General features: G+C 50.2%; 1 protein-coding gene across 1 annotated transcript in view; it reads right to left on the reverse strand.

Moving 5' to 3' along the window:
- The window catches only part of CMTM7 (CKLF like MARVEL transmembrane domain containing 7), a 63,907-nt gene that overhangs the window by 9,656 nt on the left and 41,125 nt on the right, over positions 1-13,126 (reverse strand). Inside the window, exon 2 of the mRNA XM_075547104.1 lies at positions 3,767-3,946. Coding sequence (XP_075403219.1) covers positions 3,767-3,946 — 180 coding nt within the window. The remainder of the gene's footprint in view (positions 1-3,766; positions 3,947-13,126) is intronic.

Below are 13,126 nucleotides of genomic sequence, written 5' to 3' on the forward strand. Positions count from 1 at the left end.
GACAGGATGCTGAGAAAAGCAAAGCAAACCAAGCCTACCATAATCAGCAGGACTTATAGGAAATCATAGAGACTAGCGTGAAAATGCGTGACATGGAGATTAGAAAAATAAAGGAAAAATCAGTGGAACCAAGAGCTGATGCTTTGAAAAGATCACAGTGGCCAACTCTTTAGCTAGATGGACCCAGAGACAGAGACACAACTCAGTATACTGTGATAAAAATGAGAAGGTGGCAGGGGGCAGGGAGCACTAGAACTGATCGTGAATGCACAGCTCAGTGTAGAGGGGATATGACTGTGTGTGTGGGGGGGAGGCTCTAAGGTACATATGGTGGGGACTGTACAACTCCCTTTGATGTGATTGAACGACTGACTAAACTGTTCAATTATATGATCTGTGAATTATATGCCATTAAAACTGTTTGGGGGGTAATGAAAGAGGGGACATCACCGTTCAACACCTTATAGAAATAAAAGTGATTATAAATAAATGCCCCGAACCACAGAATGCCAATAAATTAGGTATCTTAGATGAAATACACAAACTACTGAAAACTGATTCAAGAATAGACCTATTGCAAGTGAGGAGATAGACTAATAAAAAGATTGTCCACAAAGAAAAGCGCAGGCCCAGACGGCTTCCCTGCTGAATGCTACCAGATATGTAAAGAAAAATTAATACTAATTTTCACACACTGTTCCTAAGAGTAGAAGAGGAGGAACAGGTCCCAATTCATGCTACAAAGCCCCAAATGGAGCTAGGATTGGCCAAACCAGACAGACACGCGAGGTAGGAACACTCCAGAGCACTAGCTCTTACGGACATGGAACACGAGCAGACAGAATCCAGCTCCATGTAAGAGAAGCATGCACTATGACCAAATGGGGTTTGATCCCGGGAAGGCAAAGGTGTTTTGTCACCTGAAAATCATTTGACTATTCATGTCAATCAATTAAAAGCCACACACATACACACACACACACACACACACACACACTACAGATGCAGAACAAATATTTGACCAAGCCTGTCACCCTTATACGTAAAGAAACAAACAAAAACACCGAGCAAACTCGGAACAGAGGGCACGTCCCCTGCCCGATAGAGAGCATCTTTGAAAGACTGACACCAAGTATCACACCGAGTGAAGGACTGGGTACTTTGCCCTCTCTAGGACCAGGAATGAAAACTAGGACGTCCACTCCCATCATCTCCATTCAGCAACACTGTACTGGGGATTTAGATGGGGTGATTAAGAAAAAGAAATCAGAGATATCCAAATCGGCAAGGAAAAAGTAAAACTATATTTGCAGGTGACGTGTCCTAAAGGGAGAACTCCTAAGAAATCTACCAAAAAGCTATTAGAACTAATAAAGAAGTTTAGGACGAATGTAGGATATAAGATCAATACACAAAAATCAGTTGTACTGTTATACACTAGCAATGAGCAATCGGAAAATGAAACTTACACAGTTCCATTTGAAATAGCCTCAGAAAGGTAAAATACATATAAATTTAATAAAAGAAGAATAAAACGTATACCCTGAAAAGTACAAGCTGTAGCTGAATTACACTGGAGCAGATACATGTAAGTGGGAAACTATCCCATGGCTGTGGATAAGGTTTCCTACTCTTAAAGTGGCAGTGCTCGCGACAGACGTCAATGCTGACTTCTTCGCATGAACGTTTATAACAGCATTATCAATAATTGTTCAAATGTGGAAGCAACTCAAAGGTCCACCCACTGATGAGCGTCAGGCATCATTTCGTTATTTGAACTCCCGTGCCAGCGAGTAAAAAGATCAACACAGTGTGACACAGCCTTACGATGGAGTATCACTGGCCATCGAAAGCAATGTAGTGATAGTAAACTACAACACAGACAACACTTGAAAACACTGTGCTGAGTGAAATGAACTAGAGCCACACCATCACTCAGCTCCCTCCCTGAATAAAGCAAACGGAGTGCAGAAAACTGAAAGATGACTAGTGAACCGGGTGAAGCTCAGCTTCCCCCACCCCAGGACCTGAAGACCTCGACGGGGTCCCGGGACCACGACCCACAGTCTCAAAGGAAGCACATTAGAAAGCCCCGCTGAGTGGAGTGGGTGGAACATGCAGAACAACTCAAAACCATGAACAAGACCAGGCTTCCTGGTCAGAAAGAGACTGGTGGATCTTCCAAGAGCATGGCTCATGCGCCCCTTCACAGCTGGATCTGAACCCACCTCTGCGGCTCAGTTTTCAGCCAAACAAAAGACAGGTCTATAAGGAGAACAATTAACACAGGGGCTCTGCACACCTTAGAATGAGCAAGCATCCCAGACCAAAAGGGCAGCATGTACCCAGGACCAAGTTCACAGGGGTGGGGAAGAAGGTGGACTGGAAACAGAGTGGAAGGGGGATCAGTGATGTCACATTGTGGGGATTGCGATCAGTGTACTCCGTCCACCTTCACACGATCCACAATAAAAGGGTTTCTTTTTTAAAGTCAGTTTCAGAAGGAAACATGTTATACAATTCTGTTCATATGAAACGCCTGGAACAGTCCAATTGACACACATAGAACACAGATGCGGGTTTATATAGAGCTGGGATAGATGACAGTGAAAAGGGTATAGAACTCCCCCTTTTTAAAAAGTCACTGTGGTGAAATCTATACATATAGCAAAATGTGCCATCTTCATCATTGTAAAGGGCACAACGATATTTACCACGACGTGCAAACACTCCCCACTATCAATTTCCAAAAGGCTTTCATCAATACAAAGAGAAACTCAGGACTTCTCCATTCCTGCCTGCCAGCCCTGGTAAGCACGGTTTCCACACATTTGCCTATCCCAGGGATTTCGCATCTCAGGGGGATCACACAGTATCTGCCCTTTTGTGACTGGCTGGCGCATGTTATTGAGTTCTGTTTTCAATGTCCAGAACTTCATCTCTTTAAGGCTGAATAATGGTACTAGGTGCAGAGGGCTTCTATTGGAGGTGATGGAAATATTCTACAATTGATCTAGAGAAAGTGTTCTACAGTGGAGCTAGATCCATGACTGTAAATATGCCCCATGTCATTGAGTTGTACACTCTCAGTGGGTGGACAATACGGCGGTAAACCCCAAACCAAACCCACTGCCATCAAGTGGATCCCGATTCCGAGTGACCTTATCCAGGGTTTCTGGGGCTGCACATCTTTACGGGAGCAGACAGCCTCGACTTTCTCCCTTGGAGTGGCTGGTGGGCTCGAACATCTGACCTTGTGGTGAGCAGTGGCATGGTTTCCAGAGAGGGCCACCAGGCTTCCTTTGATTTCAATAAAGCCTTGAAAAGCATGACATAGTGGGGAGGAAAAAACAAACAAACAAACAAACAAACAAACCTGCCAACCTCTGATTTCTCTCCTTCATCTCCTTCAGTTTATTTTAGCTAATAAATGTTATTCTCATGAACGTTTATTATGCTAATTCTCATTAACAGTGAGAATTACCCACCCTTCTTATGAGCTATTTTCTTCCATGTTCCTCTGTCTTTTGTCACTTGAGACAACGCACAGAGGCGAGAGGCACAGCCTGTGGGGAGCTGGGAGGTCTTAGGGGATCAAGTGGATGTGTCCATCAGATCGTGGGCAGCCTGGACTGAAGCAGCAAAGGACAGTCAGGAGGGAGGGTGGGCAGAGAGGCGGGACTCCATCTGGTCTGGGTGGCCCGGCTGACATTCTGACTTCTGCATCAGCCTCTCAGAGACGGCCCAGACCCAGGCACTCCCTTACCGACAGGGGCCAGCTGATACAAGTGAGCAGGCGGTAGACACGGAAGAGGTGGACCAGGTAGAAGATGAGGATCATGATCAAGTCGCAAATGGTGATCACTTCAAAGAAGCTGTAGGCACTGTAGCTGTTGTCCTTCCACCCGGAGCTCCTCACGCAGATGAAGGCAATCAGCAGAGTGACCTGAGACATAGATACGGAGACGTCAGAGAAGTCCCCCCATGGAACAGACAACAAAACCACGGAAAGCCAACGAGGGTCCTTCATCCCTCACTCTTCCCAGGCCCCAGGTAAGGAACTGCCAACATGCAAGTTATCCAGTTACTTCCTCACTCGTTGGCAGGAAGGGGAAAACCCAACAAAGGCCCAGGAGAATTGTCCCCCGGGGTGTCCAAGGCTGGCAGTCTCCAGAAGCAGACTTCCGTGGCTTCCTTCCACGAGGAGCTGGTGGGCTCCATCCACGGCCCTGGTCGTCAGTGGCTACATGCTTACCCAGCATGTCACCAGGGCTTCTTGGCAGGTAGGTGATACCAAACCCAAGTTCACTGTCACCGAGTCCATGCCGACTCATAGCGACCCTGCAGGGCAGGGTTCAACTGCCCCTGGGGGGTTCCGAGACTCACTCTTCCCGGCAGGAGAGCCCCGTCTTTCTCCGGAGGAGAGGCTGGTGGTGCTGAAGGGCAACTCCCCCAGCACTGGAGGCCGAGCACCGAGGTGACTGTCTGCTCCCGCTGAAGTTTGTTCAGCTGTGCTGGGCGGAACAGGCCAGGCACCCTAATTCCTGACTGGGCACCCGTGAGCCGAGAGGAAAGCAGCACGATGCTGGGTTAGTTTTCTACATGAGGGTGAACCCTGGACATGGCCAACAGTCGGCCGGTATCAATTTACAGACCCTGGCAACTCTTACCTTACACCTCGGGAATTGGTAAACCAGAAGTTATCCTTTCCTCATGCTGACGTGCAAGACCAAGGTCATCACAGCCACACAGAACGCTAAAAGGTAGACCTATCTCTCTCAATTTCAGATGAGGTCCACCAACCGAGGCCCACAAATTCAGCTATGACTCCAGGCTTGTATTCCTGTGTGCCTTCGATGGTTACTTTTTATCCTAAGTATCCGGCCGGGCCATCTTCCAGGTGGACTCGAACCTCTGACCTCTGGGGCAGCAGCTGATTTGTACTATGCAGAACATCCATATAAAATTGTAGGGTTGATTAACTTGTACAACTAATCTAGGCGGAAGGTTATTTTCTGCCTCTTCTCAAAGGACGAAGGCGTATGCATTTGATTTTTTTTGTCCTCCAGAGAAGAGAGACCAAAGAAGAATCGATGCACCTGGACTGCGGCGCTGGTAAAAGGACAGACAAATCTGTCTTTGAAGAAGGTGCTTTGCCGTCTAACATACTTTGGACGTGTTGTCAGGAGAGACCGGTCCCTGGAGAAGGACTTCGTGCTTGGGGAAGCAGATGGCAGTGAAGCGGAGGAAGGCCCTCGCGATGGATGGATCGACGCAGTGGCTGCCACAGCGGGGGCGCAAGTCTAGGAGTGACTGTGAGGAAGGCGCAGGACGGGGTTGTGTTTCACTGTTGTGCGTAGGGTCGCTGTGGGTTGGCACCGACTTGATGGCCCCTCGCCACAACCACCACCTAACAGAGGCTGCATTGGGTGTGGGAGGCGGGCACTGCTGACAACAACGGAGGGGTACAGGCCAAGGATGCTGCTAGACACCCCGCAGGGCACCAGAAAGCCCCTCACTGCTAATAAAGATCCGGCCCAGATCTCAGTAGTGCTGCGGCTGAGAAACCTTGCTGTGGGAAATGCGAGTCTGCATGGGAACCAAGGGACAGGGGCCAATGGTGACGCCTCTGTTTACTTAACTAAGAAAGCCCTCCCTGGCCCCCAGTCCCTCCCAACTTCCAATGACCCTCGAGGGCAGCACAGAACACACTCGTGGGGCTGTCCAAGGCTGTACACCTGCACAGGAGCAGGAAACCTCATCGTCCTCCCCGGAGCCACTGGCGGGTTGGAACTGCGGACCCTGTTGTCAGGATGCACGCTGGGAGAAATCACCCCCTGCCCCTGGGTTTCTCCAGAGAGGACTCTGCGTACTAGAGACCCTGACTTCTAGCAGCAAGGAGAGCCCCAGGAATCGCCCAGCTTGGAGACTCCAGGGGGCATGAGGAGGGCTTTGCTTAGCGGATCACAACATTAGAGTGTGGTTCTGATACAGGGGCAGGAAGAGACCCTCCCCATCTGCCGATTTGCCTGTGCCAGGGGGCAACGTGAACATTTTCATTTCTCGGTTCCTCTCGGGCAAGCCAGCCGTGGAGAAATCATGATGCAGGCCTCGAGGTGGCTCTAAGGCTCTCACAGGGAAGGTGTGCTTGGTCACTGCGCCGGAGTGGGGGTGGGGGAGCTCTTTCACGGCCTGAAGACGCACAAGACAGGGGTCAGGCAGTGAGGGTCCTGGGTCTGCGGGAGCAAAGCCTGCCCAGGGCTCTCCTCCGTGAGAGTCAGACAGTTTCACAGCGACCCAGGGATTTGGGAGTTTCCCAAAGAACAGCAGGGGCCTGGGCAGGGCTTCCCCTCCGCTCCCCCAGGGCCTACTAGTCCGCAGCAGGAAGCGCTTTATTTCTCTGCTATAAACCTACCAGACCTGTCTGGGGAACTGCCCGTGAAATATGACCTTGCTAGTTCTCTCCGCTCAGCCAAGGGCTCCCGCACCATGCCCTTCTGAGGAAAGTCCACTTTCCCACCGATAATGCACACTCTGAGAGCTACCTTTCAGTTCAAGGTGTTAGGAAGTCTTTCCTCTAAGGAGCCCTGGCAGCGTAATGGTTAAGCATTCGACTGGTAACTGGAAGGTGGGCAGTTCAGACCTACCCAGCGGCTCCACAGGAGACCGACCTGGCAATCTACGGCCATCAAGATGATGGAAAAACAACCAAACTCAATGCCGGCGAGTCGATGCCAACTCACAGCGACCCTCCGGGACAGGGTAGCACTGCCCCTGTGAGTTTCTGAGACTGTAACTCTTTATCGGAGTAGAAATCCCCGCCTGTCTCCTGAGGAGCAGCTGGTGGCTTCGAACTGCTGACCTTGTGGATCACAGTCCAACTCATAACCACCACACCCCTAGGAAACCCAATGGGGCACGACACGGTGGATATGCATCAGAACCGACCCGAGGGCACCGGCAACAAAAGCCACCTTTTGAAGAGCCAGCTAGCATCTAAGATAAAACAAAACACCACTGATTCTGATTCACACCAACCCAACTCAGATTTCCAAAGCTGCAAATCTTTATGGAAGCCAACAGCCTCCTCTTCTTCCTGAGGGGCAGTTGGTGGGTTTGAACCCCCGATCATGTGGTCAGCAGCCTGTATTAGTCCAGGTAGACTAGAGAAACAAAATCCATAGACACTCATATGTGTGTAAGAGAGAACTTTATATACAAGAGCAATTGAGTATTGAGAAAACATCCCAGCCCAGTCCAGATCAAGTCCACAAGTCTGATATTAGCCCATATGTCCAATACCAATTTATAAAGTCCTCTTCAGACTCATGAAACACATGCAATGACACCGAATGCAGGACGATCACAGGCCAGTGGGTGGAAGGTCTTATAGCTCCAGCGGCAGTGGAAGCGTCTCAGCGCTGGCAGGGTCTCCACGTGGCTCCTCCGTTTGCAGAGCTGTAGCACAGACCCATGTGTCTTGTCAACAGCCTCCAGCGAGCTATTTATCTCCTTAGGGCCTCCAAATGAGGTCAAGCTGCAGCGTGACTGACAGGCTAAACTCCACCCCTTCCCTCTCAAGCTGACACCAGATGCTGTGACTACCACACAGTCCAACGCTGACCCAACCCACCAGATCTGGCTGATACCAAACATTTCAGGAATTCTTCTAAGGCTTGGCGTTAACTCCTACAAATGTTGGGGTTGAGGGACAGGGCGTGTGTGACTCGTTCATCAGATTAATACACTGAGGGGGCAGTCAGAAAGGTGACGCAGAAGAGCAAACACGGAGTCAGGGACCTGGGGCTTTCGTGTGGCCTTGCCTGGACCTCTCAGACCCCTTCTTGTTTCTACTGCCCGTCGAGCAGAGCCAACGGGCCAACATGTTCGCATCCAGACACTGAAGGTCAGAGGTTCCGGTGCCAGCACAGAGCGAAGGCCAAGAGGTTCCTCTAGAAGACACAGGGACTCCCTGGACCCAATCCCGACAACTCACTCGTCTCTGTTGGGCAGCGGCTCTCCACCTTCCTCAGGCCGCCACCCGTTCACACAGCTCCTTATGCGGTGGTGACCCCCCAACCATAACATTTTCATTGCTACTTCATCGCTGTCATTTTACTACTGTCAGGAATTGGGCGACCCCAGTGAAGGGGCCGTTCAACCCCCAAAGGGGTTGAGACCTACAGGATCGAGGTTGAGATCCGCTGCTGTAGTGCTTCATCGCTCCTCTCATTCAAACAAACAAACACACACACACACACAAACAAACAAACACTCCCTGCCCAGCCAATGCTGACCTACAGTGACCCGATAGGGCGGGGTGGAATTGCCCCTGTGGGTTTCCCACATGGTAACTCTTCATCTCGCCTTGCTCCAAGGAGCGGGGGGTAGGTGAGTTCAAACTGCCGACCTTGCAGCTGACAACCTGGGGTCCTCTTCTCAGAAAGGTCTGGACTTTTCTAGGTGTCTTGCACTCTCATGAAAGGTGGGAAGATATTGCACCTCAATGCCCATGGACTTGAAAGCAGTGTTTGCAAGAACCAGGGTCTCACGGACCAGCCACTGGATGCTCTGGAGCCACTGAAATCGAGGCAGACGAGCATCACCCCCTGCCCTCCCTCCCTCTGTCTTTGCTAGCTCCACGCCCTCATTTCCCAAGCTGCCAGCATTCTGACAAAAAAGGAGAGATGGTTTTTGTGAGCAGTGGGTTTCAACAACACAGTAGACAGACCACTCAGATGGCATCTGCGAGAAATGACTGTCCCCTGAGAAGTTCAGGATCAAACCAGTTCATCCCACCGTGAGCAGGCACCTAGCCAGGCATCAGTCGGCTGGCAGGGCCTGGGCTCAGGGGCTGAGGCTGAGCGAGCATCCCAAAACGGAAGAAAACGGACTCTGAGGTCCGAGATGGAACATGCGTGGAGAAGACTCAAGAAGACGCAGTCTGAGGAGATGCCTGCAGAGTTGGTGCCACTGCGGGTGTTGGTGGCCGCCCACTGCCTGCAGCCTCCTATGCTCCACACACAGAGCAGTCCTCACGCACTGAAGACCCCAGCAAGCTCTAAACCGTAAGACCTTTCAATACTTTCCTAGTATCCTTAGATGAGCTCACCATCCATCAACAAGGCCGAACGAGCTACAAGTTCTGACTCTTGCTGATAACAGATTGAACGTTAATTCGGAAAACACATACATATTTCACAATATATAATCACATATTTTTCTGTGATTAATCATTATGCTTTAATTATGTTCAATTTCTAACTATGAAAATATATCCTGCATATCAGATATTTACATGAAGATTCATAGCAGTAGCAAAATGACAGCTATGAAGTAGCAACGAAAATAATTTTATGGTTGGGGGGGTCACCACCACATGAGGAACTGTAATGAAAGGGTCACGGCATGAGGAAGGCTGAGAACCACTGCCTTATGGGAACAGAAAGCCTCAGCTTCCTCCCACCGGTGGTTTCTAACTGTTGACTTTGTCCTGAACACCCTAACACGTAACCCACCGCGCCACCAGGACTCGGCGCCTTGGATTTGGACTTGCAGCCCCATACACTGTGAGAAAGTGAATTTCCACCCGCAGGGTTCTCTTACCGTGGCACGGGGAAAGGAAGGTACATGCTGTCTGTCCTTCTTGGGCCACAGTGGGCTCCTTGGAGCCCCTCAGCCATGTCACCCCTCGGGCACTCCCCTAACCCACTCTTCTCTCCATTGCCTTGAAATCTCTAATATGGCTCTGTGTTTGCTGGTTGACACGGTGGGTTTGACTGGGTCATGCAAAACGGAAGTTGATGTGCCCCCCGGTCTACAACAGTAATGAGAGTAGCGATACCATGGGGGTGGGGGAAGGTGGGAGGAGAAAAGGGAGAAAGGGGAAACCGATCTAAATGATCAACATATAATCCCCCTTCCTCCCCAGGGGGACGAACAGCAGAGGTGTGGGTGAAGGGAGACAATGGAAAATATGAAAATAAAAATAATTTATAAGTTGTCAAGGGTTCACGAGGGTGGAAGGGTGGGGGAGGGAGGGCAAAAAGAGGAGCTGAGCTCCTTCTGGGTCTGATGTCAGTCTAAACTTCCTTGAAGCCACACAGGGTATGGGTCTCCGTTATGGATTGAACTGTGTTTTCCAAAATATTATTTATGTACCGTATATACTCGGGTATAAGCCGAGTTTTTCAGCACAAAAAATGTGCTGAAAAACTGGGGTTTGGCTTATACACGGGTCAGTGGTACCCCAGCAAGGTGTAACATCTTGCTGCCCACCCCCGCCCCCGCCCTGCCCTACCAATGTAACGGGACCATTCCTCCACTGTTCATTCAAAGCCCCACTGACACTGCAGGGCTTTGAATGTTTGTTTACTCACATCTAACCAATCAGAGTCGTCCTAGGACTTGGAAGGCTCCAATTCGCAGAAGCACCCGTAGTGATTCACTTACGCCGACAGCTAACTGGTAAGGATGTGTCTGTGGCTGTGCTCCGTCTCTCCCCTCTGGTCTCTGTGTTAATTCACATCCTGCATCTCCTGCCTTCACGAACTCCCCCCCCCACTCCTCCCAGCTAACACGTCGCAGGGTTGGGTGGGGTGGGGGGGAAGCATTACCATGAAAGTTCTTTTTCAAAGTCTTGTTTTTTTTATCCTATTAGAAATGGATACTCTTGAACCAAAACAAAAACGCCGGTCATGTGAGGCTGGTTTCAAAATGAAGGTTGTGTCAAGAGCAGAAGAGAGCAATAACAGTATTGCAAGTAGGGAATTCTGTGTTGACAAAAAGCAAGTGAGGGAGTGGTGGAAATAACTAAGCGACATTGCACGCAGAACCATTTCAGAACCTTTATAAATCTTGCTTCAACAACATGGAAAGAGATTCACCACACTGTAGTAAATATAGATGGTCCTAACAACAATTCCCAGTGTGAATATACACCCAGCATGTCCTCAGCCTGGTCATAGTGGCTGAGCTGAATTTCAACTCAGAGTCTTAGGTTAGGGGAGCCGACAATCTGGTTCACTCAGGACCATCCCAGCTTAGGCTCCTGACCTGTCCGCTGGCTGGCTGGGACCCCCTTTGCTCACAGCATCCTGGTAAATGACACTGTCAACATATATGTCAAAAACAATAAGAAACCCAAACCTGTTGCTGGAGGGTCATTGCCGACCTGTGGGGAGCCTGTGCATTACAGACTAGAACTGCACCCTCATGTTCTCTTGGCCATAATCTTTAAAGAAGATGGTTACCAGGTCTTTCTTCCAAGTCACTGCGGGGCAGATTCGAACCACCAACCTTTAGGTTAGGAGTTGAGAGTCATGGGGTGTGACAAGAACACAAACCATCCCTATAAGGTACCGTGGCTTAGAGTCTTTGCCCAAAATAGCCAAGGCAACCTTCCAGTCTTACACTCCCTCCCAGAGCCGTGCTGTCGAGACCCTCACCCCTACCCCATGGGGTAGTACGGTCTACTCCTCTCAGCTGAGCCTGAGAGGCCTTTGTGACTACCCAGCCTGTGGGAGAAGAAACACTCCACGCTTTTCAAGGCCACGACACACAACTTCCTCCTGGCCTCTCCTGGGACAGGAGCCTCAGACAACGTGGAGGGGGGTGTGCAGGTGACGTCCCAGCAAGGCAGGAGCCAGCATCAAGTGGGATGTCAGAAAGGAGCCTTCAGTCATCCCGCCTCAGTTTCAGCACCTTCCCCACTGAGGGAGCAGATGTTGTGGGGTCAGCAAAGCCACCCCCGCAGGCCCTGCTGGAACCACTTCTTCACAGAACCCGGGAGCCTGAAGGACTGTTTTCCAAGCCTGAATCCGGGGACCCCTGGGCCAGAGAAGCTGAAACAGGCACTCAGAAAAAGACTCTATCTGAAAGTTGCAGATGAAGCACTCTGGGTTTCGCGGTTTGCCTCTTTGCACAGGAAAGTCGAGCTCTGTCTACAGTGCAGTGTGGGACGCAGGTGGGCACGATACCGCATGGGCCACCTGCAGCGGGGACCCAGGCATGGCTGTCTCCTAGCAGAGATGCTCCAGCCAGGCAGCTGTCACTTGGGAGGACTTGAGACTCTACCCCCATACCACATCCCCAGGTGAAAGCTGGCACGGCCCGGAATCCTCTGTGGACTAGAGGTTCCAAAGCTGGGTCCGGAGGCTCGGAGCTCGGCTGTGGGTCAGAGAAAGAAGCCAGTGACAGGGGCAGCTGTGTGAGCGCTGGCGTTGACTTCCCACGGGATCCAAGGGAGCAGGGGGACAGAGAAGTGGCCCCCACCATCCTCTCAGCACCCCACCCGTGAGTTGCTCAGCTTTGTAGACTTGTTTGTGTATGCTTCCCGGTAGGATTTCATTTGAAATGAGGACTCTATTCCCAAACAGAGCTACATATTTGTGATGAGTTGAATTGTGCTGTTCCGTATTCCCCACCCCACAGTGTGGTCAGGCCCAACCTCTATGCCTCTGCCTACGAGCTCATTTGGGAATGGGTTGCCACTGTTTTGTTCATGGGTGTGTGAGCAAGTGTCTTCAGTCAAGGGTGATTTGGGGTAGAATCCCTGAGCGGTGCACTGCATCAGCTAGCTTGTGAACGGACAGGCTGGCGGTTCAACAGAATGGTCTGGATCTACTTCTGAAAAATCAGCCAATGAAAACAGCTCTGCTCCGGGGCAGATGGGGATGCCACGTGCTGGAACACACTCGCCAACAGCCGATCTATTTTTCACAGTTTATTACAGAGCAACCATGACATCATAAATGTACTTTACTTAAAAAACAAAACAAAACTTGTCATGACTTACTGCAGATAAAATGCGTGTTAACAAATCCAGGGACAAGGGAACAACAAGTGACCCAAAATCAGTGGTAAGGAGGGTGTAGCAGGCCTGGTAGGGCATGATCAAGGGTAATGTAACTGAGAGGAATTGCTGAAACTCAAATAAAGGCTGAGCATGACAGTGTGACAAGAGGAAAGTAAAAGGAAATAGAGGAAAGAGCTTGGAGGCAAAGGGTGTTTACAGAGGTCTAAATACAGGCCCGTACATATATAGATATATTTATACATGATGATGGGGAAATAGATCTAGTGCATATATTTACAGGCTTAGTATTAAGGTAGCAGATGGACACTG

The sequence above is a fragment of the Tenrec ecaudatus genome, chromosome 4 (assembly GCF_050624435.1).
Source record: "Tenrec ecaudatus isolate mTenEca1 chromosome 4, mTenEca1.hap1, whole genome shotgun sequence".
Taxonomy (NCBI): domain Eukaryota; kingdom Metazoa; phylum Chordata; class Mammalia; order Afrosoricida; family Tenrecidae; genus Tenrec; species Tenrec ecaudatus.